This window comes from Narcine bancroftii, chromosome 2 (genome assembly GCF_036971445.1).
Source record: "Narcine bancroftii isolate sNarBan1 chromosome 2, sNarBan1.hap1, whole genome shotgun sequence".
Lineage (NCBI taxonomy): Eukaryota > Metazoa > Chordata > Chondrichthyes > Torpediniformes > Narcinidae > Narcine > Narcine bancroftii.
In genome coordinates, this window is record NC_091470.1 from 189,761,753 (window position 1) to 189,789,576 (window position 27,824).

At 49.4% G+C, this 27,824-nt stretch overlaps 1 protein-coding gene across 1 annotated transcript; it reads left to right on the forward strand.

The window, feature by feature from the left end:
* LOC138754831 (class I histocompatibility antigen, F10 alpha chain-like) lies at window positions 1–27,644 on the forward strand. The gene is made up of 8 exons (XM_069919721.1): window positions 1–146; window positions 14,574–14,832; window positions 15,275–15,553; window positions 18,472–18,734; window positions 19,265–19,369; window positions 24,432–24,461; window positions 24,810–24,857; window positions 27,029–27,644. The coding sequence occupies exons 1-7, from the start codon at window positions 98–100 to the stop codon at window positions 24,854–24,856; spliced, it is 1,032 nt and encodes a 343-aa protein (XP_069775822.1). The 5' UTR covers window positions 1–97; the 3' UTR covers window position 24,857; window positions 27,029–27,644.
* The last annotated feature ends 180 nt before the right edge of the window (window positions 27,645–27,824 follow it).

Consider the following 27,824-nt stretch of genomic DNA (forward strand, 5'->3'; position numbering starts at 1 on the left):
AAAGTCGCAGTTTCCCGGTCAGCTGCGAGCGGAGTTTGACCGGTCACTGGCGGAGGGCTCGTGAATTCGGGACCACCCAATCAGGGAAGGAGTCACGATGCTGCGTCTGCTTCTGATGACCCTCCTGTGTGGGGGGTTCTCCGCAGGTGGGTGAGAGATCAATGGTCAACTGGGGCTGAGCCCCGGGTCCGTGGGGAGGGTCCAGTCCGGCTGGACAAGGGGTGATGGATCCCGGTCGGGGGAGGGGGCGGGCACCCTTTCCCCACCAATGGGGAGGGGGCGGACACCCTTTCCCCACCAATGGGGAGGGGGCGGACACCCTTTCCCCACCAATGGGGAGGGGGCGGACACCCTTTCCCCACCAATGGGGAGGGGGCGGACACCCTTTCCCCACCAATGGGGAGGGGGCGGACACCCTTTCCCCACCAATGGGGAGGGGGCGGACACCCTTTCCCCACCAATGGGGAGGGGGCGGACACCCTTTCCCCACCAATGGGGAGGGGGCGGACACCCTTTCCCCACCAATGGGGAGGGGGCGGACTCTCCTTCCCCAGCAATGGGTGAGGGGGGGGGGAATGGACACTCCTTCCCCACCCATTGCTGGGGAAGGAGAGTTGCCCCCCCATTGGTGGATGGGGAGGGGGCAGACACCCCTTCCCCACCAATGAGGGGGTGGACATCTCTTCCCCACCAATGGGGGGCTTCACCGCCACTCACTAACTTGCTTGACAGCTTGGAAGTCACTGCCGCCACGCCCAAGGGCCCGAAGCTGGTGGAAGGGTGTCACTGCCCCTCCCCCAGCCGGGCCCCAGTCCTGGGTGGTCACCGCCCCTCCCCCAGCCAGGCCCCAGTCCTGGGTGGTCACTGCCCCTCCCCCAGCCAGGCCCCAGTCCTGGGTGGTCACTGCCCCTCCCCCAGCCAGGCCCCAGTCCTGGGTGGTCACCGCCTGTGAGAAACCCAGCGCACTTATTAAATAATCTCTCAGAGTCGATAAGCTAAGCGATATAACCTTTTATTCAACGTTCTTGCAAGAGCGGGTCTCCTTCAGAGACGACACACTCACTGATATTCAACAACCTTTTTATACATTTCTTTGTGTTAATAACCATTTCATTTAATTGGTTAGTTAACTGAGTAATTAATAGGTTAGTTTAACCTATCAAAAGCTGTTCCGCTCCTCGTTTTAAAGCCCGCCCTTGTTTACTCTCCCATTCCCATAATTTTTGCAATCCCAACTCTTATTTAATCTTATCATTTGGAGTGGTGCTTTGTCAGATGTTCCTGTTCTTTTGCAGTTTTTTTAATATATCAAGTTGCCCTTGCCTGCAATCTATTGCAGGAACTGTCCTTCCTTTGTATTCTAGCAGACACCCCTCTTCCCCCTTTTCTTCTCTAATGCCTCATCTCTGTGCAGCCATTGTTAACACTGATGATTGATGATTACATTTTTCTGAAACAGTACTTTGGATAATTCCCACACCACCCCTCCCACTGCAGGGGCCGAGTGCTGGGAGTTGCAGCCGGCCCGCAGGAGCCGAGTGCTGTGGGTCGCCGCCGGCCCTCCCCCACAGGGGCCAAGTGCTGGGGGTCGCCGCCAGCCCTCCCCCACAGGGGCCGAGTGCTGGGGGTCGCCGCCAGCCCTCCCCCACAGGGGCTGAGTGCTGGGGGTTGCCGCTGGCCCTCCCCCGCAGGGTTCCAGTGCTGGGGGTCACTGGCCCTCCCCCACCAAGGTCCAATGAAGTCATTGCCCCAACGCTACCAGAGCTGAGACTGGAAGTCTTCACTGCTCCCACTACCCTACCAGGGCCTCATCCTTGGATTCATCGGCCCTCTCGCCAAGGACCAAGTCCTGGGTGATTACTGTCCCTCTCCTACCATGGCTTAGTATTGCGGGGGGGGTGCAATACCCTTCCCCTACCTGGGCCTAGTGTTTGGGTCACCGCCCCTCCCTCTCCAAGGCCTAGGACTGGGGTTCAATGCCACACCCCAACCAGGGCCATAGCCTTGATGGTCACTGTCCCTCCCAGAATAGGCCCCAGTCCTGCAAATTACATTACTTCTCCCCCCACCAGTTCTGATGCATTGGGGGAGGGGGGGGTCACTATCCCTTCTCCACAAGGGCATCCCCTCCCACACCATTGCCTCATTAGGGTCAACTTCCCACCCAACCAAGGGCCCATTCCTGGGGTTGGGAGGTTTTCTGCCCCTCCCCCACCAGGGCAGAGGCCGAGGAGTCACTGCCCCTCCCCCACCAGGGCAGAGGCCGAGGAGTCACTGCCCCTCCCCCACCAGGGCAGAGGCCGAGGAGTCACTGCCCCTCCCCCACCAGGGCAGAGGCCGAGGAGTCACTGCCCCTCCCCCACCAGGGCAGAGGCCGAGGAGTCACTGCCCCTCCCCCACCAGGGCAGAGGCCGAGGAGTCACTGCCCCTCCCCCACCAGGGCAGAGGCCGAGGAGTCACTGCCCCTCCCCCACCAGGGTCCAATCCTGGTGGTCACTTCCCCGCCCCCTGCAGGGGCCCGGTGTTGGCGGCCACTGCCCCGCCCCCGCAGGGGCCCAGTGATGGGGGGTCCCGCCCCCGCAGGGGCCCAGTGATGGGGGGTCCCGCCCCCGCAGGGGCCCAGTGATGGGGGGTCCCGCCCCCGCAGGGGCCCAGTGATGGGGGGTCCCGCCCCCGCAGGGGCCCAGTGATGGGGGGTCCCGCCCCCGCAGGGGCCCAGTGATGGGGGGTCCCGCCCCCGCAGGGGCCCAGTGATGGGGGGTCCCGCCCCCGCAGGGGCCCAGTGATGGGGGGTCCCGCCCCCGCAGGGGCCCAGTGATGGGGGGTCCCGCCCCCGCAGGGGCCCAGTGATGGGGGGTCCCGCCCCCGCAGGGGCCCAGTGATGGGGGGTCCCGCCCCCGCAGGGGCCCAGTGATGGGGGGTCCCGCCCCCGCAGGGGCCCAGTGATGGGGGGTCCCGCCCCCGCAGGGGCCCAGTGATGGGGGGTCCCGCCCCCGCAGGGGCCCAGTGATGGGGGGTCCCGCCCCCGCAGGGGCCCAGTGATGGGGGGTCCCGCCCCCGCAGGGGCCCAGTGATGGGGGGTCCCGCCCCCGCAGGGGCCCAGTGATGGGGGGTCCCGCCCCCGCAGGGGCCCAGTGATGGGGGGTCCCGCCCCTCCCCTGCAGGGGCCCAGTGCTGTGGGGGGGGGACCCCAAAATCCAGCAGCATTAGATATGCACCACAACCCAGGGTTACTTAAACAAAAATAGTTTTTAAATTATAATTGAACAAGAAAATAGAATTAAACGTTAACTTATTACTTAACCTACTTAAACACAGGTGTGTGTAATGGTAGAAAAGTTCTTTGGATCACAATCCAATCTCACTAGTTGCAGGCAATTCTTGTACTGTGCACAGATGTTAGCATGAACAAAGTTCGCCAGTCTTTGATGCTTAACAGGGAAATGGTTACCACTCAGGAGAGAGATTTGTTTTGTTCCAGGACATCCACAACTGATTCCTGTTTAATCAGTCTTCAGGGTTTTCCAGATGATCCTCCTTCTTTCAGATCACCTTTCAGACAGCTTGTCTTCTCCTTTGACCAGGCAGACTTCCAAAAGTTTGCCAGCTTTGTCCTTCTGGAACTGATTTCTGTCTCCTGTCTCTCTGTTTCACACCCTCCTTCTCTAAGATCAAAACTGTTCTGTCTGCCTGCAAAAGTCACATGCTCTCCCTGGCAAGCTGTATGCTGCAACTTTGTTGCTCTTTTTGCAAAAAGCACTCTGCAAAAGTCCTGCAAATATTCTGTGTTTTAAAATGTTTGTGTGCTACCTCCTTCCCAAAACACTTCTAAATACTCTGTCACACTTTCCCCTTCTAAGGGAATTTTAACAAGTTAAAATTCAGTTATAACTAAACTGTCTTAAAAATCACTTAAGAGATAACTATACACAGTATATAACATGTACACTACAGTAATTCAATTTCAAGAGTATTTCTATAAATGATCAATTTTAGCAACTTGACAAACAATCGGCAATCACATATTTGCACCTCTGATATGGTTAATTTGCAGATCATATTCTTGTAATATCAAACTCCATTTTAACAATCTTCTGTTTTTAATCTTCATTTGATCCAGAGGATTGTGGTCAGTGAATATAACAATTGGTTCATGAGAGGTCTCAAGATGTATGTCAAAATTCTGCAGAACAAATATGATAGCCAACAGTTCTTTTTCAATTGTGAAATAGTTCCTTTGATGAACATAGAAATTTTTTGAAAAGTAGGCAACTGAATGGTCAATTTCATTATGTTTTTGCAATAAAACTGCACCTGCTGCTCCCTCACTGGTGTCCACTGGTACAGAAAATGGTCAAGTCAAAATCAGGAGATTTTAAACACAGGGTAATGGCATAGCATCTCCTTTAAATTTTCTTACACAGCCTGTCAATCTTTAGTCCACACAAATTTCTCCCCCATCTTCAAAAGATTAGTTAAAGGAAGAGTGACCTCAGCAAAATATCTGCAAAAATATCCTGCCATTCCTAAAAACCTTCTCAACGCTTTGTCATTGGGAATAGGAAACTCAGAAATTGCATTCAACTTATCTTGAATTGGTGCAACTTTGCCATGGCTAACTACATAAACAAAGTATGTTACCGTGGCATTTGCAAATTGACTTCTTGCTAAATTAAGAGTTAAGTTTGCTTTGGATAATCTTGCAAACAATTTGTCCAATTCCCTTACATGTTCTTCCCATGGGTCATTTTTTGTGACCAAGTCATCAATATAAGCATCTGTATGTGTTAACCCTTGGATTACTGAATTAATCATCCTCTGAAATATTGCAGGAACACTTTTCATGCCAAAAGGTAACACATTATATATGTATAAACCAGATAATTACAAAAGCTGAAATATTTTTTCCTCTCTCAGTTAAAGGCACACACCAGTAACCTTCAATAAATCCAACTTAGTAAGAAATTTAGCGTTGCCAATTTTATCAATACAGTCATCTATTCTCGGAATAGGATAAGCATCTGTTTTAGTTACTGAATTAACCTTCCTGTCATCTGTACAGAACCTAACAGTTCCATCTGGTTTTGGTACCAGAATACAAGGAGAACTCCAATCCGAGTTCGAAGATCTAATAATATCGGTTCCCCACATATATTCCACCTTCTGATCCATGATTTTACATTTGAACGTTTATTTTATATGGGTGCTGTTTTATTGGATTTGCCTCTGCTACATCTACATCGTGGTAAATCACTGATATGATTTTAGGAACATCAGGGAACAAATTTGTGTATTTCAAAAGAAATCTTTACAACTGTATCTGCTCTTGTAACTTAAGATGGCCTAACTTTTTCAATTTTTTCAAAATTGTTGAGTTAGACAGGTGCACAGGAACAATGGTTTCTTTAAAGTTACCCTCACAAGATTCTATTTCCATAATCTTACAATCCACCACTTTCTCCACTCTGTCAACAGCCAACACCTCTGGTAAAGATTGTTCTCCACTACCCTTATAATAAGGTTTCATTAACCATTTGCCCTCCAAGTCATATCCACAAGCCATTTTTTTAGTCTCCTGTTCAGTTACTGCTTTCTCCCTTTAGTTTACAAGATCTGCATCTATTTTTTGTTGCTGAATTAACTCTTTCCTTGACAAAGAGAAATCTTTACTCTCACAATGACCCTCCTCTTTCAAAAGTACTGCAGAAGTACTGGGCAAATTTCTCTCAACTCTATTTTCTTCAGCTGTCATCATTTTCTTAGTCACAGACCTAGTTACCGCACATGCAGGATATATCTCATCACCCTCTCTAACCTCATACTTATTAGGCTGATTTGTCAATCTTAAAACTGACCCAACTTTATCTTCTGCCAAATCATTCCCCAACAACAATGAGACACCCTGCATGGGTAACTTTGGAATTGGTGTCAGTCCTTTGATCCACAGTTAAAATACTTTCCAACAACAGTGACTAAGAATTTTAACTGGAACCTATGGTTGTCCCTCCTTTATTGAGACAAAGCCCTTCTGACACAAAAGGCTTGAAAACATCCATGACCTCCTTACCAGGTTTGGCACCTCGGCTCTCCTTAAATTCCAATGTTTGAATACATAGTTCTGGTAAAACCTCTTTTTCTCATTTCTTTTTCAAGACCAGACAATTCGCAATCACGACCAGATTTCTTACAAAATTGACATACAAATGCAGAGGTTTGTCCTTTCTCACCTTTCCTTCACCTTTTATCATTTTCTCCGGACTTTTTCAGACTCACTATCCTGCTCCACATTAACCTTTTGAACAGGTTTATGGATCTGTTCCACATTAGCTCTCTGAAAATGTCTTCTACTCTGAAATGTACTTTTATTTTTTAAACTTTAGTATTTTTTTCAATAAAAATAAACAGACTTTTTCAGAATAAGTAGCCTAATAATAAAACATAGAAACATAGAAGATAGGAGCAGGAGTAGGTCATTCGACCCTTCGAGCCTGCTCCGCCATTCAACGAGATCATGGCTGATCAGTACCCCGTCCCCGCCTTCTCTACGTAACCTTTAATACCCTTATACTGAAGAAATAGATCTAATTCCCTCTTAAATATATTTAATGAACCTACCTCTACTGCCCTCTGTGGCAATGAATTCCACAGATTCACCACCCTCTGGGTAAAGAAATTCCTCCTCATCTCGGTCCTAAATGGTTTGCCTATTATCCTCAAACCATGGCCCCGGGTTCTGGATTTTCCCATCTGCATCCATTCTGTCCAGTCCTGCCAGAATTTTATATGTCTCTATGAGATCCCCTCTCAATCTTCTAAACTCCAGCGAGTACAATCCCAATTTGCGCAATCTTTCCTCATAAGTCATTCCAGGCATCAGCCTGGTGAATCGCCTCTGCACTCCCTCCATTGCAAGAACATCCTTCCTTAGATAAGGTGACCAAAACTGCACACAATACTCCAGGTGTGGTCTCACCAAGGCCCTGTACAGCTGCAGTAAGGTATCCTTGTTCCTATACTCAGTAACAGTAAAATAAACCCATCCCCTCCCCCCTCCCACAACAGATCCCCAAAGGGAAGCATTAAAAAGAAAAAACATTCAGTAATTTACAATATTACTAAATTCATATCCTTCATACATGTTGTCCACACCTTAACAAAAAAAATCATAATTATTATGTAAATTATGTTATTTGTTCCATATAGATACACAACTTTAACTCATTATGCCATCGAACTACATTTAACTCCACTTCATCTTTCCAAGACATAGCATTACATTTACAAGCAACTGTCAACGTCAGACAAATAAACGTTGTCTGAAACTTATCCAATCCCAAGTCCACTAACGGAGTAAAATAACCTAACAAAAAAAATTTTTGGATCTAAAGGAAATTGAATTTTAAACAAATTTTGATGAAAATACCCAATTTTAAACCAGAAAGGATGAACTTTATCACAAAACCAAACAGAAGGTCTAAATGCTCCAACACGTAATCCACACCTAAAACACAGATCTGAATGACTAAATCCATAGTTTTTCAAGGGTTAAATATAACTGATGCAAAAAATTATTATGAACCATACTATATCTTACATTAATTTAGTCAACCCATCATAACACGTTTTACCAATCCACCTGACTAATCTCACAATTTAAATCACGCTCCCATTTAATCCTAGATGTATTTATTTTTTTTTAACCATTGTATCTTGTAATAATGCAACATTTCTGATATAAAACCTTTATCTGAAAAATATGAAACCATAAATTCAAATTTAGTTAACTTAGAAATGTTCATTTCTCTTCCAAAATTATCTTTCACTAATGCTCTCATTTGACAATAAACAAACAGAGAATTCCCTAAAATCCCACATTTCTCTTTAGCTGGTTAAATTATTTAAAAAATTCCCTTCAAAACAATCCTGCAATCTTTTTATTCCTTTAATCCACCAATCTTCTAAAAGTATTATTCAATGAAAAAGGAAACCATTAATTTTGATATATTGGGGTTTGAACTGATAAACTACCTTTTGATCTTATTAACAACTTCCTTTCAGTCCAAATTTCTAATAAATGTTTCAAAATTGGTACATTATATTTCTGTAGTAAGACAGTATTCCATTTAAATACAAACTGATGGGGACAAGGTTCCAATATCGCAGCCAATTCCACCCTAGCCCAACTAGGAGGGTTCGAAATATCGAACAGACGAGTAATAAATCTTAATTGAGCTGCTTCATAATAATTTAAAATATTAGGTAATTGCAAACCTCCCAAAGCATACTGCCAGGTCAATTTATTTCCTTTCCATAAAAATTCTCGAACTACTTTATTTAAATCTTGAAAAAAGGATTTTGGAAGAGAACAAGGAATCGATTGAAACAAATATTGAATTTGTGGAAAAATATTCATCTTTATATAATTTACTCAGATTAATCTGGATTATTTAAATATATCAAAACATCATCAGCAAAATAAATTAATCTTATATTCATCCTGTCCAATCCTTATACCTGTAATATTCTCATTCTGCCTGATGGCCTGAGCTAATGGTTCAATAACCAATGCAAATAGGGCTGGCAACAAAGGACAACCTTGACAAGTTGAACGCGTTAATTTAAAAAAGGAAGAATTTTGACCATTTGTCGCCACCCTTGCTACAGGATTATTATATGATGCCTTCACCCAACCAATAAATAAGGGTCCAAATTTATATTTGTCCAGAATTTTAAATAAAAAAACTCAATTTGAACCTATCAAAAGCTTTTTCAGCATCGAATGATACTACCATTGGTAGGTTGGGTTGCTGACGTGAAGCATTGATCAATGAAACCACTCTAAGAATATTATCCGAAGCATACCTATCTTTAATAAAACCAGCCTGGTCAGAATGTACTAATTGTGGTAAATAATTTGCTCATCTACTTCCTAATAATTTTACTATTATTTTATAATCCACATTTAATTTAAAAAATTGGTCGATAAGAAGAAACCTTCAAAGGGTCTCTGTCTTTTATTGGTATAACTGTTATTATTGCACTCAAACACGAGTCTGTAAAGCTTGTTCCTGAGTTACCTGATTAAGAACATCCATGAGTACAGAGGACCCATCATCATAAAAAACCTTAATAAATTAAGCAGTGAACTCATCATCTCCTGGTGACTTCCCATTAGGCATTTGTTGAATAACATCCTTTATTTCTAAATCCGTAAAAGGAGAATCCAACTTTCTCACATCCTCCTCCTTCAATATTGGTAAATTTAACTCTGACAAAAATGCTTCAATATAACCATCATCTCGCACTCCCTCGGAAGCATATAATTTCTAATAAAATGACAAAAATTGGTCCTTAAGTTCCTGAGGTTTAAAAGTAACTGAATTGTCTTTCGTCACAACATTAATAATCCTTGAAGCTTGTTCAGTTTTCAATTGCCATGTCAAAACTTTGTGCTCTATCCCCTAACTCATAATAATGTTGCTTAGATCTTTGAATCAAACATTCAAATTGGTCAGTTTGCAATATATTATGTTTTAGCTTCAATTTTGTCAAAAAAGCCTTATTATCTTCTGTAGAATTCCTCTGAAATTCCTTTTCCAACTCTGCTATTTGTTTTTCCAACAATTGAGACTCTACCAGAAATTTCTTCTTTTCCTTTGATGCATAACTCATGACTTGACCACGTTAAAATGCCTTTAAAGCATCCCATACAATAAAATTACTCCTTTATTCTTATCCAAATCTAAATAAATAGCAATTTGATCCTTAATAAATTTTACAAATTCCGTTTTTTTCAATAACATTATATTAAACCTCCAGCGAAAAATTGATTGATTTAACTTCCGGCCCCACACAAGAAATAAACAGCAAAGCATGGTCAGAAATTATCCTACTCTTATATTCAGCTTGAGTGAAACGTACTTGGAAATGTGCTGATGCTAAACAAAGTCAATCCTCGAAAATGAATTATGACGTGAAGAATAAAATGAAAAATCTTTCTCAGTAGGATTTAATCTTCTCCAGACCTCTATCAAATTCAGATCTTTCATCAAGGATTTTTTCACAACTTTTGGAAATTTATCCAATAATGGGTCGAACACACAATTGAAGTCTCCCCCAATCAAAATATTCTCCTTAGCTTGTCTTAAAGTTAAGAAAGCTTCAGACTCAAACTGTTCATCATCTACATTAGGTGCATACACATTCATTAAAGACCATGGCTCAGCAAACAATTAATCATTAAAATACGACCAACTGATTCCGTCAAAGAAACAAGTTCCAATGGTATTTTCTTAGGAATCAAAATTGCCTCTCCTCTTGCTTTTGAGTTAAAGATGAAAATACCTCAGCGACCTCTCTACCCCCAATCAGACTCGTAAAATGATGTCTAAATCAGCTCACAGTCCCATTGATTTTAATCCCAATACTTGCTCCGGATATCAATATCAATCAAGCTCTTTGACAGATTTCCATTCCCGTTTCAATACTGCAAGATATCTAAAAGAAACTTTATAACCCTTTCTCCAAAGCACCTCTTTTGCAGAATTAAACTCTACATCTCCTAATAATTTCTTGACTCAGATCTGGATAGAAGAAAAACCTTCAACAGGGATTGATATCTGCATGCATTCTGAACTGCTACTCTCAAAATAGTTTCTCTATCTTGATATTTTAGACAGCGAATCAAGGTTGTTGACTTGGATATGGTTTACTCCTTAAAGCCCTCCAACTCCAAACCTGCTGGAAATAACTCCAATACCAATGCCTCAGGAATCCCATTTTAAATTTTTTAAAATTGAATCTGAACACTCGATTCCCACTATTTTAACATTATTTCGACGAATTTGGTTTTCCAGAGAGTCTATCTTCTTCAATAATTCTTTCTTCTGAATCTCCCATCCAACGAAAGAATCTTCCACTTTCTCTATTTTCTCTTTACTACATTTCCTTAAACTTGAAAGGCACCTTCCATTTTCTTAAAATTATCTTGAACTGTGTCCACCAAATTCAAACATTTATTGACATCGCCTTTAACAGCAAAAATGTCCTTTTTAAGAAACCTCATCAGAAATATTATTCATTTTTTGTTATATTTATAAATCCATGTTGCACCTGAGTAGACACTTGCGTTGACATATTGCCCATTTGATGTGCCATTGATTCCAAAACAGTAAAAACAGCTTCAGTTAGTTTCCTCTCCTTGAGGCCTTCCTTGTTTCTCTTCACAAACAATCAACGATTCTTCTTCCAATTCTTTTAATTCAGCCTTCGATTTAACCTTGCTTCTGAGGGGTCCAGTCCCAATTTGTTCAGAATGTCGTTAACCCTCCTTATTGTGTTTGAGTGCAATAATAACAGCCCAGACCTTATCCAGTAACTCCCGGACTCGTGACGCACCGCGCATGTCCGGCAACAGAGATCTGCGCGTGCATATCTTCCGACATGCTGCCCCAAATCTCCGCGCTGCCGGGACCTGCAGCAGCACCGTGCGTCATGGACACCAGTGATTCTGCAGCACTCCCGACATATGAAGAAAGAATTTTTGGTAGCCTGGCGCCATCCTGTGGTGGCGCTGGGGTAATACTTAGCTGAGCTGGAGCACTTTGTTCCTTGGGTGGCTGTCTAGTCGACTCCGAGGATTCCATTTGATAAATAGGCCTCGCTTCTAAACTTTTCAAGTGAAGTTTCTTCTGAATCTGTGTTTTCCATTTCTTTGTATTAGCCGCCATTACAGTTTTTAAACATTCAGATAACTTCAAAACAAACTTTTAAAACTTTTACAAGTATTTAAATTTAGGTATTTTTTAGTCCAACTGAGGGAATATGGAATTTCTTCCTCCTTCGCCATCAGGCCACACTCCTGAAATGTACTTTTGCGAAGAAGAGCAAATTGGTCTGCAAATCTTGCCGCCTGTAGCCACGTTCCCACATCTCTCTCATCCACGTATAATTTAATCTCCTTTGGGACACAGCTTTTTAATTTCCTCTATTAATATTAATTCTCTCAATCTGTCAAAATCATTATTTATTCCTTTTCAGGTGCATCAACGGTCAAAACATACAGATTTCTTCACAGCAAAATCCAGACAAGATTGATTCTATGTTTTCACCAAACTCCTAAATTTTTGTCTAGATGCTTCTGGAACCAACTCATAAGCTTTCAATACTGCTTGTTTAACAGTACCATAATCTGCCACTTGCTGTGCTGTCAAGCAATTTGTGCTTTTCATTTCAATACACTTTGCAGCATTAAAGACCATTTTTCTTTAGGCCATTTTGAGCTCTCAGCAACCTTTTTCAAAAAGCTGAAAAGAGGTATCTATATCTCCCTCATCAAAAGGAGGCACTTGATTTACTCGCCAAAAACCTCTTAGTGAGCTTCAGCCTTTTTTACTTTCCTCCCTCTCAATTTTCAACCCTCTCTAATTTAAACTGTCTTTCCACAAACTCTAACTCATATCTCCTGTTTTTCAGCTTTCTCTGCCTGATATGTTCTCTGTTTCTCAGCCTCTTCTCTTTGCCTTTCCAATTGGTCTGCCTCATACTGTTGTCTCTGCAACTCAAAATCACTGTCGTTCCTCTTGAACCCTCAATGTTTCCAATTCCAATTGCAACTCACCAGAACTATCCTCTGGAAAATCTTCTAAGTCTTTCTGAACAAATTTACCCTCAACTATATAATATTTCACTCTAATCCTCTGAATTTGTACTTTCCTCATTCAATGTTTAACCTTTTTTTAATAATTTTTTCTTTTTCACACTGTGAACCATATCAACCGAAATATGTACAAACGTTTCTCATTAAATATACACAGTGGCATTTTCTCCCTTTTTTCCCCCCTTCCCCCTCCCTCCAAAACCATAAATATTCAACATGTACAATACAATAAAACCATTAAACAATGTTATCCACACAATGAAAAATAAACAAGAAAATCATGTCTACTTTTCTCACTGGGTCAATCCAATGTTCAACTTCAGGTAGTTTTAATGCCTTAGAAATACCCATCAGTTCCTCTTTTCTCCTGCTCTTCAGCTCTGCAGGTGATGGTTTTAACAAAAATGTATCAACATCCATTGCTGCTGTTTTCCCCGGCTCCAGCTTTAAGTTAGCTTGCAAAAATAAAGCTTGCAAAAATTCCAGACACAATAACTTGCAAAAAAGACCCCAATCAAATAATAAATGATCAAACTGCAATGTTCAAATCCTATAGGACGAACTCCCATAAAATGTTCCGGAGTCCAAAGGACCCCAAAAACCAGCAGTAATAGATATGCACCACAACACCAGGGTTACTTAACAAAAGTGGATTTTAATGATTTCTGTAGCTGCTTGTAGGTGCTGTGATAGAAGATTAGGTGCCCGCAGGTGCAGCTAGCTACAGGAGTTCAGCTAGCACGTTGAGGTGGCCACGGAATGGACAGCTTTCTGGCACCTCAATGTGCCAGCTGACAGTTAGCCGCCTAACAGCAAAAGCCGGACAAGTGCCTAGTCACGCCCACGCTGACCTGATGTTATAGCAGCGCGCCAAGGCATGCCTGACAAACAACTCAGACATGACTCCCGCTGCTGGTCTTCCCCCAACCTCACCTGCTCGACACCCACTGTCGGTCTCCTCGCCCGCCCGACTCCTTTGGCCACTGCCGGTCCCCCCCCCCCGCAACACCTCACTACTCCCGCTGCTGGTCTTCCCCCAACCTCACCTGCCCGACACCCACTGTCGGTCTCCTCGCCCGCCTGACTCCTTTGGCCACTGCCAGTACCCCCCCCCCCCCCACCTCACTACTCCTGCTGCTGATCTCCCTCTCCCTCCACTCCCAACCTGGCAGCGGGGAGTGGGTGCAAAAAAATTGGAAGAAGTCTACTTTAGTCTGACTTCCTTGTCTCAGGAGTCAATGGCTGACAACATCACCGCGTTGTCAGCTGCCACAATCGATACTCTGAGCAGGATAGTTCTATCTCTTGCAGAAGGGCTGTGTAAGTAACCCTCCTGGCCGGCTTTTCCGGTTTCCGATGGCCACCCGACACCCGCACAGGTGTATTCTGTGTGGCTTTACAGGCGGGCTTGTGGCCACCTCAAAGTGGCTTGTGTCACCTCTCTGTTTCACTCCCTCCTTCTCTGAGTGCAAAACTGTTCTCCCTCGGCCTGCAAAGATCACATGCTCTCCCAGGCAAGCTGCTGTCCATACTTTGTTGCCTCCTGCAAAAAGCATTAGGCAAAAATTGTGTTTTTAAAATGTTTGTGTGCAACCTGCTCTAGCAATTCCTCCCAAACCACCTCCAAATAGCTCGTCCTGAGCGTGGGTGGGTGACTGGCCATTGCATCCAAGGGCCCAGTCTTGGGGTCAACGCCCCTCCCCCATCAGCGCCCAGTCCTTGGAGTCACTGCACCTCCCCCACAAGGGCCCAGGGTTACTGATCACTGTCTCTCCCTACCAAGGTCTCGTGCTGCTGGTCAACGGCCGTCTCCCACGTCCCCATTGTTTGGGTGGGGGTCTGGGCCGGGTGACGGGGTGGGTGGGCGGGGGGTCTGGGCCGGGTGACGGGGTCCGTGACTCTGCTCCCCTTGCAGCCTCCCACTCTCTCCGTTACTTCTACACGGCGGTGAGCCCGGTGCCCGATGTCCCCGAGTTTGTGACGGTCGGATACGTGGACGAGGAGCCGATCGATTACTACGACAGTGAGACCCGGAGGACGGTCCCGCGGCAGCAGTGGATGGAGAAGAGTCAGGGCCCCGATTACTGGGAGGGGGAGACACAGAACTTACGGGGCGACGAGCAGGTGTTCAAGGCCAACATCCAGATCCTGGAGGAACGGACCAACCAGACGGGGGGTGAGTGCGGGATCTCGGCCGGAACAACATCCACGGTCCCCCCCCCCCCGACACTGACGGGCCGTGTCCTCCCCCCCCCCCCCCGACACTGACGGGCCGTGTCCTCCCCCCCCCCCCGACATTGACGGGCCGTGTCCTCCCCCCCCCCCGACATTGACGGGCCGTGTCCTCCCCCCCCCCCCCGACACTGACGGGCCGTGTCCTCCCCCCCCCCCGACACTGACGGGCCGTGTCCTCCCCCCCCCCCGACATTGACGGGCCGTGTCCTCCCCCCCCCCCGACATTGACGGGCCGTGTCCTCCCCCCCCCCCCGACATTGACGGGCCGTGTCCTCCCCCCCCCCCCCCGACACTGACGGGCCGTGTCCTTCCCCCCCCCCCCCGACACTGACGGGCCGTGTCCTCCCCCCCCCCCCCGACATTGACGGGCCGTGTGTTCCAGGGGGTCCACACCTACCAGGTGATGTACGGCTGTGAGCTGCGGGACGACGGATCCATCTCCGGGTTTTGCCAGTTCGGGTGGGACGGGGACGACCTCATCAGCTTCGACAAGGACCAGGAGGTGTGGGTGACGCCCGTGACCTGGGGGCAACTCACCAAATACAAGTGGGACCGGGACACGGCCATGATCCAGGACTGGAAGATCTACCTGGAACAGACCTGTATCACATGGCTGAAGAAATATGTCCAGGCCGGACAGGCCCAGCACAAACCCGGTGTGTGGGGCAGGGGGGTGTCGGCGCCGGAGGGAGGGGGGTGTCGGCGCCGGAGGGAGGGGGGTGTCGGCGCCGGAGGGAGGGGGGTGTCGGCGCCGGAGGGAGGGGGGGTGTCGGCGCCGGAGGGAGGGGGGGTGTCGGCGCCGGAGGGAGGGGGGGTGGTCGGCGCCGGAGGGAGGGGGGGTGTCGGCGCCGGAGGGGGGGGGGGTCGCGGGCGGGGGTCGGCGCCGGGGGTGGTGAGGGGGTAGGAGGACAGCACAAGGTGGAGGGGGTCTCCCCCTCCCCCCTCCCTGACACATCTCCCTCCTCCCCTTCACCCCATTCTCCCTCCTCCCCATCACTGCCTCCATTCTCATCCCTCCCTGTCACTGACCCCCCCCCATCTCCCTCCTCCCCATCACTGCCTCCATTCTCATCCCTCCCTGTCATTGACCCCCCCATCTCCCTCCTCCCCTGACTGATCACGCTCTCCCTCGACCCTTTTTCATACTCCCCTCCCTCCTCCCCTTCACTAACCCTCCCTCCCTCTCCCTCCTCCCCCTCATTGATCCCCCTCTGACCCCATTCTCCCTCCTCCATTCTTACTGACCCACCCTCCCTCCTCCATACTTACTGACCCACCCTTCCACCTCCCCCCCCACTGACTCTCCCTTTCCCTCCCCCTCACTAACTCTCCCTCTCCCTCATCCACTCACTGATCCCTCTCCTACCCCTCACTGATTCCCCTTTCCCTTCTCCCCACTCACTGACCCCCCTCTCCCTCCTCCTCCCCCTCACTGACCCCATTCTCCTCCCTCCCCGTCACTGACCCCCACCTCCCCCTCCCTCGTCCCATTCAGATCACGCTCTCCCTACTGCCCCTTACTGACACCCCCCTCCCTCCTACCCCTCACTGATACCCCTCTCCCTCCTACCCCTCACTGATCCTACTCCCTCCTCCCCCTCACTGAAACCCCTCTCCCTCCTCCCCCTCACTGACCCTCCTCCCCCTCACTGACCCTCCTCCCCCTCACTGACCCTCCTCCCCCTCACTGACCCTCCTCCCCCTCACTGACCCTCCTCCCCCTCACTGACCCTCCTCCCCCCTCACTGACCCTCCTCCCCCTCACTGACCCTCCTCCCACTCACTGACCCTCCTCCCCCTCACTGACCCTCCTCCCCCTCACTGACCCTCCTCCCCCTCACTGACCCTCCTCCCCCTCACTGACCCTCCTCCCCCTCACTGACCCTCCTCCCCCTCACTGACCCTCCTCCCCCTCACTGACCCTCCTCCCCCTCACTGACCCTCCTCCCCCTCACTGACCCTCCTCCCCCTCACTGACCCTCCTCCCCCTCACTGACCCTCCTCCCCCTCACTGACCCTCCTCCCCCTCACTGACCCTCCTCCCCCTCACTGACCCTCCTCCCCCTCACTGACCCTCCTCCCCCTCACTGACCCTCCTCCCCCTCACTGACCCTCCTCCCCCTCACTGACCCTCCTCCCCCTCACTGACCCTCCTCCCCCTCACTGACCCTCCTCCCCCTCACTGACCCTCCTCTCCCCCTCACTGACCCTCCTCTCCCCCTCACTGACCCTCCTCTCCCCCTCACTGACCCTCCTCTCCCCCTCACTGACCCTCCTCTCCCCCTCACTGACCCTCCTCTCCCCCTCACTGACCCTCCTCTCCCCCCTCACTGACCCTCCTCTCCCCCTCACTGACCCTCCTCTCCCCCTCACTGACCCTCCTCTCCCCCTCACTGACCCTCCTCTCCCCCTCACTGACCCTCCTCTCCCCCTCACTGACCCTCCTCTCCCCCTCACTGACCCTCCTCTCCCCCTCACTGACCCTCCTCTCCCCCTCACTGACCCTCCCTCTCCCCCTCACTGACCCTCCTCTCCCCCTCACTGACCCTCCTCTCCCCCTCACTGACCCCCTCCTCTCCCCTCACTGACCCTCCTCTCCCCCTCACTGACCCTCCTCCTCCCCCTCACTGACCCTCCTCCCCCCCTCACTGACCCTCCTCCCCCCTCACTGACCCTCCTCCCCCCCCTCACTGACCCTCCTCCCCCCCCTCACTGACCCTCCTCCCCCCCCTCACTGACCCTCCTCCCCCCCTCACTGACCCTCCTCCCCCCCTCACTGACCCTCCTCCCCCCCCTCACTGACCCTCCTCCCCCCCCTCACTGACCCTCCTCCCCCCCCTCACTGACCCTCCTCCCCCCCCTCACTGACCCTCCTCCCCCCCCTCACTGACCCTCCTCCCCCCCCTCACTGACCCTCCTCCCCCCCTCACTGACCCTCCTCCCCCCCCCTCACTGACCCTCCTCCCCCCCCTCACTGACCCTCCTCCCCCCCCTCACTGACCCTCCTCCCCCCCCTCACTGACCCTCCTCCCCCCCCTCACTGACCCTCCTCCCCCCCCTCACTGACCCTCCTCCCCCCCCTCACTGACCCTCCTCCCCCCCCTCACTGACCCTCCTCCCCCCCTCACTGACCCTCCTCCCCCCCTCACTGACCCTCCTCCCCCCCCTCACTGACCCTCCTCCCCCCCCTCACTGACCCTCCTCCCCCCCCTCACTGACCCTCCTCCCCCCCCTCACTGACCCTCCTCCCCCCCCTCACTGACCCTCCTCCCCCCCCTCACTGACCCTCCTCCCCCCCCTCACTGACCCTCCTCCCCCCCTCACTGACCCTCCTCCCCCCCCTCACTGACCCTCCTCCCCCCCCTCACTGACCCTCCTCCCCCCCCCTCACTGACCCTCCTCCCCCCCCTCACTGACCCTCCTCCCCCCCTCACTGACCCTCCTCCCTCCCTCCTCTGATCCCCTCCCTCCTCCCCCTCAATGACCCCCCTTTCTCTTCCATCTCACTGACGATACCCTCTATCTCCTCTCCATCACTGACCCCCTCTCCCTTCTCCCCCCTCACTGACTCCCCTTAGATCCCCCGAGGTATCCTTCACCTCCTCCGCCGATGGACGCCAGCTTGCCTGCAAAGCCACTGGCTTCTATCCCCAGGCCATCGACGTGACCCTGTTGCAGGACGATCGTGTCCTGGGAGAGACCCGGTCCCACGGGATCCTCCCCAACCACGACGGCACCTACCAGCTGACTAGGAGGGTGGAGGTAGACCCCTCTGACCCTGCCCAGTTCTCCTGTCGGATTGAGCACCGAGGTCTGGACGAGCCCCTCCTACTGTTCCTGGGTAAGAGGCAGCCTGAGGCAGTGTGGGGGTGGGGGTCAGACGAGGTGGGGGTTGCATCGGACACGGAGATGGGGACATTGGACCAGGTGGGGAGGGAGGGAGGGGACAGACCAGGAGAGCCGGGGTCATTTGGACCAGTTAAGGGGGGAGGGAGTGAGTGGTCAGAAAGGATAAGGGGTCAAACGATGAAGGAGGTGATTGAGGAAGTCAACAGAGCAGGAGACAGAATGTTGGAGCCAGATGAGTGCGGAGAAGAGTTGGATTCAGGAGTTGAGGTCCGTGTGGGGAGGGGGGGGGTCTCCATGAGTGGAGCGGTGTCTGCATGGGACGAAAGGGTCCGCATATGGGAGGGGCTCCCTGTGGGTCCGTGTCGCCCCCCAACCTGAAGGTTCCCTTTGGATCCCTGTGCCCCCCCCACCACCACCACCACCGACCGATGGTTCCCCACGGATCCTAGTCTCATCCCCACCCCTGCCTGGCGGGTCCCCACTCGATTTGTCACTCCTGACTGTTCCTCTGAACCTTGACAGATCGGAAGGCTGGCCCTCCAGTGCTGATCATTGTGGTGGTTGTGGTGCTACTGATCCTCGTGGCCATCACCGTCATTGGAGGTTTCATTTGGTGGAAGAAGAAAGGTAGGTCTGGGGGCAGCAGATTGGGACCACCTTCCCATCCTCAAACCCCCATCTCCTACTCCCCCTCCCTTCCTGATCACCCTCCCTCCTGGAGGGACACTGTCTGTCTTGAGCCTTGTCCCCCGACCCCCAACCCCATCCGCCATTCTGCGCGGAGAGCATCAGAACAGACCATTCAGCCCACATTTTATCTGCTGTCCCTCCATTCCCCTTCAGTTTGGTCATCGCACCTCCAGTCATTCAGTAGCTGCTCATGAGGAGTATCTGCCTCCCCCACCCCTTCCAGCAGAGTTCAGATTGCAAGCCCCCACCCTGTGAGAATTCTTCCAACCTACCCCACCCCGCGTTCGACCCTTCCTCTCATCTGTACACCTTGGGTCTGAGAGAGTTTGCTCCTTTCCCCAGATCTCGGAGCGTTCCGTTCCCACCACCGGTGCAGGCTTTGAGTTGGTGAACCAGTAGCTTGGCCGGTGAACCAGTCAATTGGCCAGTTGTTACGGAGACCAGAGGACCCCAAAAACCACCAGCAATTGATATGCACCACAAAACCAGGGTTACTTAAACAAAAATAGTTTTTAATTATGTTTGAACAAGAAAACAGAATTGAACTTTAACTTATTACTTAACCTACCTAACTACTTAACTCCCCTGTCTAATATTAAGCGCAAGTGTGTGTAATGTATATTTAAGATTAGAAAAGTTCTTTGGATCACAGTCCAGTCTCACTGGTTGCAGGCAATTCTTGTACTGTGCACAGAAGTTAGCATGAACAAAGTTCACCAGTCTTTGGTGCTTAATAGGCAAATGGTTACCACTCAGGAGGGTTCTTGTTGGTTTTCAGAGAGAGATTCCTTTTCCAGGACATCTACAACTGATTCCTTCTCAATCAGTCTTGCTGATGAAATTTGCCCCCTTCAGAGTTCTCCAGATGGTCCTCCTTTTAGGTCACATTTCAGACAGCCAGTCTTCTCCTTTGACCAGACAGTATTCCAAAAGTTTATCAGTTTTGTCCTTCTGGAACTGAATTCTCACTGTTTCACACCCTCCCGCTCTACGAGCAAAACTGTTCTCTCTCTGCCTGCAAAGATCACGTACTACCAGGCAAGCTGCTGTTGATACTTGGTTGCCTCCTGCAAACAGCATTCTGGAAAAGTCCTGCAAATATTCTATGTTTTAAAATGTGTGTGTGCAAGCTGCTCTAACAATTCTTCCCAAACCTCCTCTAAATACTCTGTCACACGGTGAACCAGTGGCCGGTTAAGGAATCTGTTTTTGCTGTTCACACTGGGCCACTGATAACCGGTTCTCTGTGTCCTTTCACACTCATCACTTCCCCAGGGATAGGGGATTCTCTCCTCCACTGGTGACGTCTGAGTGACACATCGCGCGACGGTGGACCTGCCCTAAATCCTGATCAATGTATCATGATCTCGTATTTAAACCAAATTAATCCTGCCGAATTATAACGTAATGAAGGATTACGTACAGCACAGTCTGATTCCTTCAGACCCAGTTGTTGTGCTGACCTATGTAAACCTTTACAAACTTATAAAGTACTGTGGGAAAATGGTAGCGGCAAGAGCAGACAGTTTATAAAGACCTTGGTAAAGAGCAATGGTGGACCTGTCCTCCCAGAATTCTGTGCAGCAGAGAAAAGGCTGAATGCACGGAACACTTGTGGGGGGGGGGGGGTGGGGTGTGGGTATTTCTCTGCCGCACAGAATTCTGGGAGGGCAGGTCCGCCATCGCGCTCGCTCTCTCTCTCTCTCTCTCTCTCTCTCTCTCTCCCACTGCGACTTTCCCATGGTCCTTCAGAAATTTATAAAGGTTTATATAGGTCGGCAAAGTTTATACCTTTTTAATCTTTTGTTTCCTTCATGTTCCGGCTCTCGTGCAAAAACGTCATCAACGCATCATTACTTTGTCCCTGGATAGTAAGTGTCCCTTTCACATTGGGCTAATTGGCACACAGGTGTCAGATGACCCCAGGGATGATACTACCTACCTTGGTGGTACATCCCCGGTGCGATTTGAACCCTGCGTGCTGATTAAGGAGGTGTCATGCTGAACCCTTAAATTGGGCCGTTAACTATTAGGACAAGGTGCCAGTGTGAAAGGGGCTTTTGGCTTGAGATCCTTCATGAGGAAGAGCTCGCTTCCAGTGAGGTAATTTAATCATTTAATTCAATTAGGAGTAGGTACGGGAGTCAGGTGGGGCAGTGAATCGCTCCGATTGCAGGATGTGGGGAATCTGGGGCAGCGTAATTGTCCCTGATGACAGCAGCTGGAGAAGGTGCATCCAGCTGCAGCTCCTGGGAGACCGAATTAGGGAAATGGAGCTGGAGATGGATGAACTCTGGTTCATTCAATAGGCAGAGGGGGTGATAGAGAGGAGCTTCAGGGAGACAGTCACCCCCAGAAGTCAGGAGGGAGGTAGCTGGGTGACAGTCAGTAGAGAAAGGGAAAGGATAAAGAGAGCAGAGCATCCCTGTGGCCATTCCCATCAACAATAAGTGTACTGTTTTGGATAATTTTGGTGGGGACGACCTACCAGGGGCAAGTTGTCGTGGTCACGTCTCTGGACCCCCAGGAAGGAAGGAAGGAAGGAGGGAGGAGAGGAGAGCAGTAGTGATTGGGGATTCGATAGTTAGGGGAACAGATAAGAGGTTCTGTGGGAGAGAGCGGGAATCCTGGATAGCCTGTTGCTTCCCTGGTGCCAGGGTCCACAATATTTCGGACTGAGTTCTCAGTATTCTCAGGAGGGAGGGTGAGCAGCCAGATATCGTGGTCCATGTAGGGACATGACGTGGGTAGGAAGTCCTGCAAAGTGAGTTTAGGGAGTTGGGTGCGAAGTTGAAGGGCAGATCATCCAGGGTTGCGATCTCAGGGTTGCTGCCTGTGTGCCACATGCTAGTGAGATTAGAAATAGGAAGTTAACGCAGAATACGTGGGAGAAGAGATGGTGCGGGGGAGGGGGGGGAGCTTCATGTTCCTGGACAATTGGGCTCTGTTCCAGGGAAGGTGGCATCAGTTCCAACGGGATGGTTTGCCCCTGAACTGGAGGGGGGGCTACAGTCCTGGAGGGTAGGTTGCTGGTGTTGATCCGAGGGTTTTAAACTAGATTGGAGGGGGGATGGGAACCAGAGTGTTAGAGTGGACAGTGGGGTGGAGGAGGGGAAAGGTCCTGTGAGGACTGCATGTTTAGACAGAAATTAAAGGTTTGCAATTGATAGAAATGTTCTCAGGTGTATTTATTTCAATGCAAGGAGTATTGTCGGAAAGGCAGACTAGTTTAAGGCGTGGATTAGCCCATGGGATTACGACATTATTGCTATTAGTGAGACGGCTGCAGGAGGGACAGCTCAACTGTGTAGAGCCTTACATAGTGGAGAAGATCTTAAATAGTTTTTGTGCATCAGTATTTTCTCCGGAAACTGATCTGATGTGTAAGGTAGGAAGGAAAACCAACAGTAGTTGCATGGAATGTATAGAGATTGAAGAGGAGGAGGTGCTTGCTGCCTTACAGCGAATAAAGGTAGATGAATCCCCTGGTCCTGACATGATATTTCCTCAGACCTTGAGGAAGATGAGTGTAGAAATTGCAGGGGCCCTTGCAGAAATATTTAAAATGTCCTTCGCCATGGGGAGGTGCCAGAGGATTGGTGGGTAGCTCATGTAATTGAATTGTTTAAAAAAGTGTCCAAAATAAACCAGGAAATTACACACTGACGTCAGTAGTAGGTAAATTATTGGAGGGTGTTCTGAGAGATCGGATACACAAGTATTTGGACAGCCAAGGGCTGAGTCAGGATAGTCAACATGGATTTTGCGAGTTAGGTTGTATTTAATATATCTTACAGCCATTTTCAAGGAGGTTACCAAGAAAGTGGATGAAGGAAAGGCTGTGGATGTTGTCGACATGGACTTTAGTCAGGCCTTTGACCAGGTCCCACAAGGGAGGTTAATTCAGAAGGTTCAGACGCGAGGTATCCATGGAGAGGTTGTACGTTAGATTTGAAATTGGCTGAATGGGAGAAGGCAGAGGGTGGTAGAGGATGGTTGTCTCTCAGACTGGAGGCCTGTGACTAGTGATGTGCCTCAGGGATTGATGCTGGGACCATTGTTGTTTGTTGTCTCGGTCAATAATCTGGATGATAATGTGGGAAATTGGATCAGCAAGTTTGAAAGTTACACTAAATTGGAGGTGTTGTGGAGAGCAAGGAAGGCAGAGGGATCTGGACCATCTGGAAAAATGGGCCAGAAAGTGGCAGATGGAACTTAATGCAGACAAGTGTGAGGTGTTGGATTTTGGAAGGACAAACCAAGGTAGGACAGAGACAGTAAATGGTAGGACCCTGAGGAGAGGGGAGTAACAAAGGGATCTGAGAATACAGATACATTATTCCCTGAAGGTGGTGTCGCAGGTGGACAGGGTTATAAAGAAAGATTTTGGCATCTCGGCCTTCATAAATCAAAGTTTTGAGTATGAGTTGGGATGTTATGGTAAAATTGCATAAGACATTGGTGAGGCGAAATTTGGAGCATCGTGTGCAGTTCTGGTCACCTAACTACAGGAAGGTATCAATAAGATTGAAAGAGTGCGGAGACGATTTACTAAGAAGTTGCTGGGTCTTCAGAAATTATTGGGAAAGATTAAACAGTTAGGGCTTTATTCCTTGGAGAATAAGGGAGATTTGATAGAGGTTTACAAGATTGAGAGGTGATGGACTGGGTGTAGGTCAATGGGACTTGTCGAATGATGTTTCAGCACAGAGTAGAAGGGCCAAATGGCCTGTTTTCTGTGCTGAAATGTTCTTTGGTTCTAAGGGTTCTGCCAGGAACGTGGCCCTGTTCTGGTCCGGGACCGGGGAAAGGTGCTGGTCGAACTGGGTCAGGTCTCATCTGGGTCTGGTCCGATTCTGGCCTGGAACTGGTCCGGTTCTGACCTGGATCTGGCCCGGGACTGGCCCTGCTCTCTGACTGCTGTGTGGTTGGGGTTGGGGCCCCACTGGGTGGGCAGTGAGTTGTCGAGGGGGGAACTGACTGTCTCTGTGTTTTACAGCAGGGTCGAACGGCTACAACCCAACCAAAAGTAAGTTCACTGCAAATCGCAGCTGTTCCCTGGGTAAGAACAGGGGGGAGTATCTCTGTCTCAGTCTGTGTGTGGGGGAGGGGCTCTGTGGGGGGGATGAGAGGATGACACTGTGTGGGGGGGGGGGGGAACCCTGTAACCCGTGTTTAGGCTTGGGAGATTCCATTTGTTGGGAGGGGAACCAGTGTGAGGGGAGGGGGAATCCCATGTGGGTGTCCGTCTCTGCCTGCGCCAGGGCGGGCGTGTGTCTGCAGGCATGTCTCTGCAGGTGTGTTCGCGACGTGTCCTTACACGCATGCCTGCCCGGCACTGGGATGGAAAGTTTAACGCCTGTTCTTCCATTCACAGCCTCGGAAAAGGGGGAATCATCGTCCAACTCGTCCGCCACGGCCTGAGGTAGGGAGTGTGTGGGATGCTGGGTAGCACTGCTAGAGTGTGGCTGACCATGGGTTGGGCACTGACAACCCCCGGACCGGATCCAGGTCAGCTGTGACTGGGCCCCACTACCCCATCCGCTGGACATGGCCACCTGCTCAAATCCGTTCCAGGGAAACCAGTCCCAGTCTTCACTGTATCTCCTGTAGGAAATGGGGTTTGTCCAGAGAGATACATTGGAGATGGGTTTTCCCTGCCTTATTTTCCCTGGGGAGGGGGGGATACTGGGGTTTTTTTCCTTGACCATTGTGGGGGGGTTTATTCCAGATCTGGAGGGGGTGTCTGGGTTTTATTCCTGAACTTGTGGGGGGTGGGAGGCATCTGTGAGTTTTATTCCTGCTCTGGGGGGGATCTGTGGGTTTTATTCCTGGTCAGGAGTGGGGGGGGGGGGTGTGGATTCAGTCTGTTCGTGTTACTGCTGGTGGGGGTGGTGTGTTCTGTTTTATCCAAGTGGGGGGGGGTGTTATTACAGTACAGGTTCTCCCCAACTTGCGACCGAAAATCTGTTTAAAAATATATAAAATGTACGTGGTTTACATTGTATTTGAGAAACTCTTAACAGCAACACAAGGCATGGAAGAGCCAAAATGCGCACATCTTCCTTGTTAGTCAGTGTCCTGGGGGCCATAGGCTGGGCGCGACCACCTTGGTTCCTGTGCGCATGCACGAATCTTCGGTTGTTGCATGCGCAGTGGGTTCGCGTATTGGAGTTCGGTTGGTGTATGCGTGAGAGTTAAGGGCATGAATTCAATATCGGGATCAGTGGAACTTTGGCTTACAGGAAGAAAGCAGAGAGTCGTTGTGGAAGGAAAATTTTCTGACTGGAGGTCAGTGACTAGTGGAGGAACCGCAGGGGTCTGTTTTGGGACCCCCTGCTCTTTGTGATTTTTATGAATGACCTGAATGAAGAGGTGGAAGGATGGGTTAGTATGTTTGCAGATGAGACAAAGGTTGGTGGGGTTGTGGATGGGGCTTAAGGTTGTTGAAGGTTACAAGAGGATAGAGACAGGATGCAGAGATGGGCAGAAAAGTGGCAGATGGAGTTCAATCTGGATAAGTGTGAGGTTGTGTATTTTGGAAGGACAAACCAGAAGGCTGAGTTCTGGGTTAATAGTCGGTTACTGTGGATGAACAGCGGGACCTTGGGGTGAAAATCCAGACATACAAGGACACCGCACTGTTTGATAGGATAGTTAAGAAGGCTTGTGGGATGCTGGGATTCATTAATAGGGAGATTGAATTCAGGAGTGGAGGGGTCATGTTACAAATTTACACATCTCTGGTGAGACCACACTTGGAATATTGTGTTCAGTCTGGTCACCTCTTTATAGGAAGGCTGTGGAAGCAATGGAGAGGGGTCAGAGGAGATTGACCAGGATGTTGACTGGATTGGGAAACCAGTGTCATTAGGCCAGGTGAGCAGAGCTGGGACTTTTCACTTTGAAGTGTAGACGGAGGAGAGGAGGCTTGATCGAGTTGTACAAGATTATGAGAAGGTGGACAGCCAGCACCTGTTTCCCTGGGCAGGATCAGCAAACATCAGAGGACATGTGCACAAAGTTAAGGGTTGGATGTTGAGTGGAGACATCAGGGGGAAGTTTTATTTTTAAAGAGTTGTGGGTGCCTGAAATACTCGCCAGGGATGGTGGAGGCTGAAACTTTGGGGGCATTTAAGAAACTCTTAGATAGACACATGGATGAAAGAAAATAGATGTTATGGGGCAGGGAAGGTTGAGTACCTTTTTTAGGAAGAAATATATTGGTCGGCACAACATTGAGGGCCAAAGGGCCTGTACTGTGCTGTGTAATTCTATGTTCAGGTGCTTAACTCTCGTGTGTGCACCAACTGAACGCCGACGCATGAGGTAAAAATGGACCAGAGTGCGGAAAGGTTCACCAAGGTGAGTCAACAAATTCAGGAAGCTGTAATTTGTTATTATCAAATCTACGATGAAAAAAAGATTTGGCTTTAAGACTTCGGAACTCCTGGCGTGGGCAAAATTCTGACGCATCCGTTTTGAGGTACAACCAATTCTTTGGTGCCAATTGAGGTCATAAGTTGGGGACTATCTGTTTTTAAATGGGTTTGCATTCTTCATTGACCCACCCCCCCATTCTCTCCTTCCCCTCAGGGCCTCCCTGTCCCACAACCATCCATGCAGGAGCTCCAATGGACAGCAAGACATTGGGGGATAGTGTGAGGGATGATCTTGTGTACGTGAGGAGGGGTGGTCGGGGTGTAATTGTGGTGTGATGATTATATAGGGGGTCGGGGGGGGGTCAGGATTAATCATGGGTGATCTAGGGGAAATAGGGGGAGGGTCGGGCTTTTATCATGGGGTGATGGTTGATCTGTGCCTTTAAATTTGCTCTCTGATATCTGATTGTTCACTGATTCGCTGCGGGGCTGGTTTGTAACTTTGCTTTTCACAAGACAAGATGCTGAGCTGAAGTCGGTGGTGGGGTTTGAGGGAACAGCCCCGGATGGCAGATCCAACCCCGGTCAACCTCTGGAGAGTCACAGCTGGATGAATGGCACATCTTGATTGGTCTGGTTGCCTGTGACTCAGGACCACATCGTGGGTGAGGGTGGGTGGGAGGGAGGGGTGTTGACCCTGTGCTGCAGTAGGTGGGGGGAGGGGTGTTGCTGATCACTGGGAGACCAGGAAATGTGTGTGTTTTGCTGATGGGGTTGAATTTTGCTTCAATAAGATTCAATAAAATAACAGAAAACAATATACCAAAGAATCCAGAGATCTTTCTCCTAAGTAACATAAAAAACAAAGAATTTGGAATTGATTTGGAGGATGCACAAAAAAGATTTGTTAAGATAGCCCTAGCCGTAGCAAAAAAATGTATTATGTCAACCTGGAAATTGGAAGATAATTTGAAAATACAACAATGGTATATAGAAATGAATAAATGTAT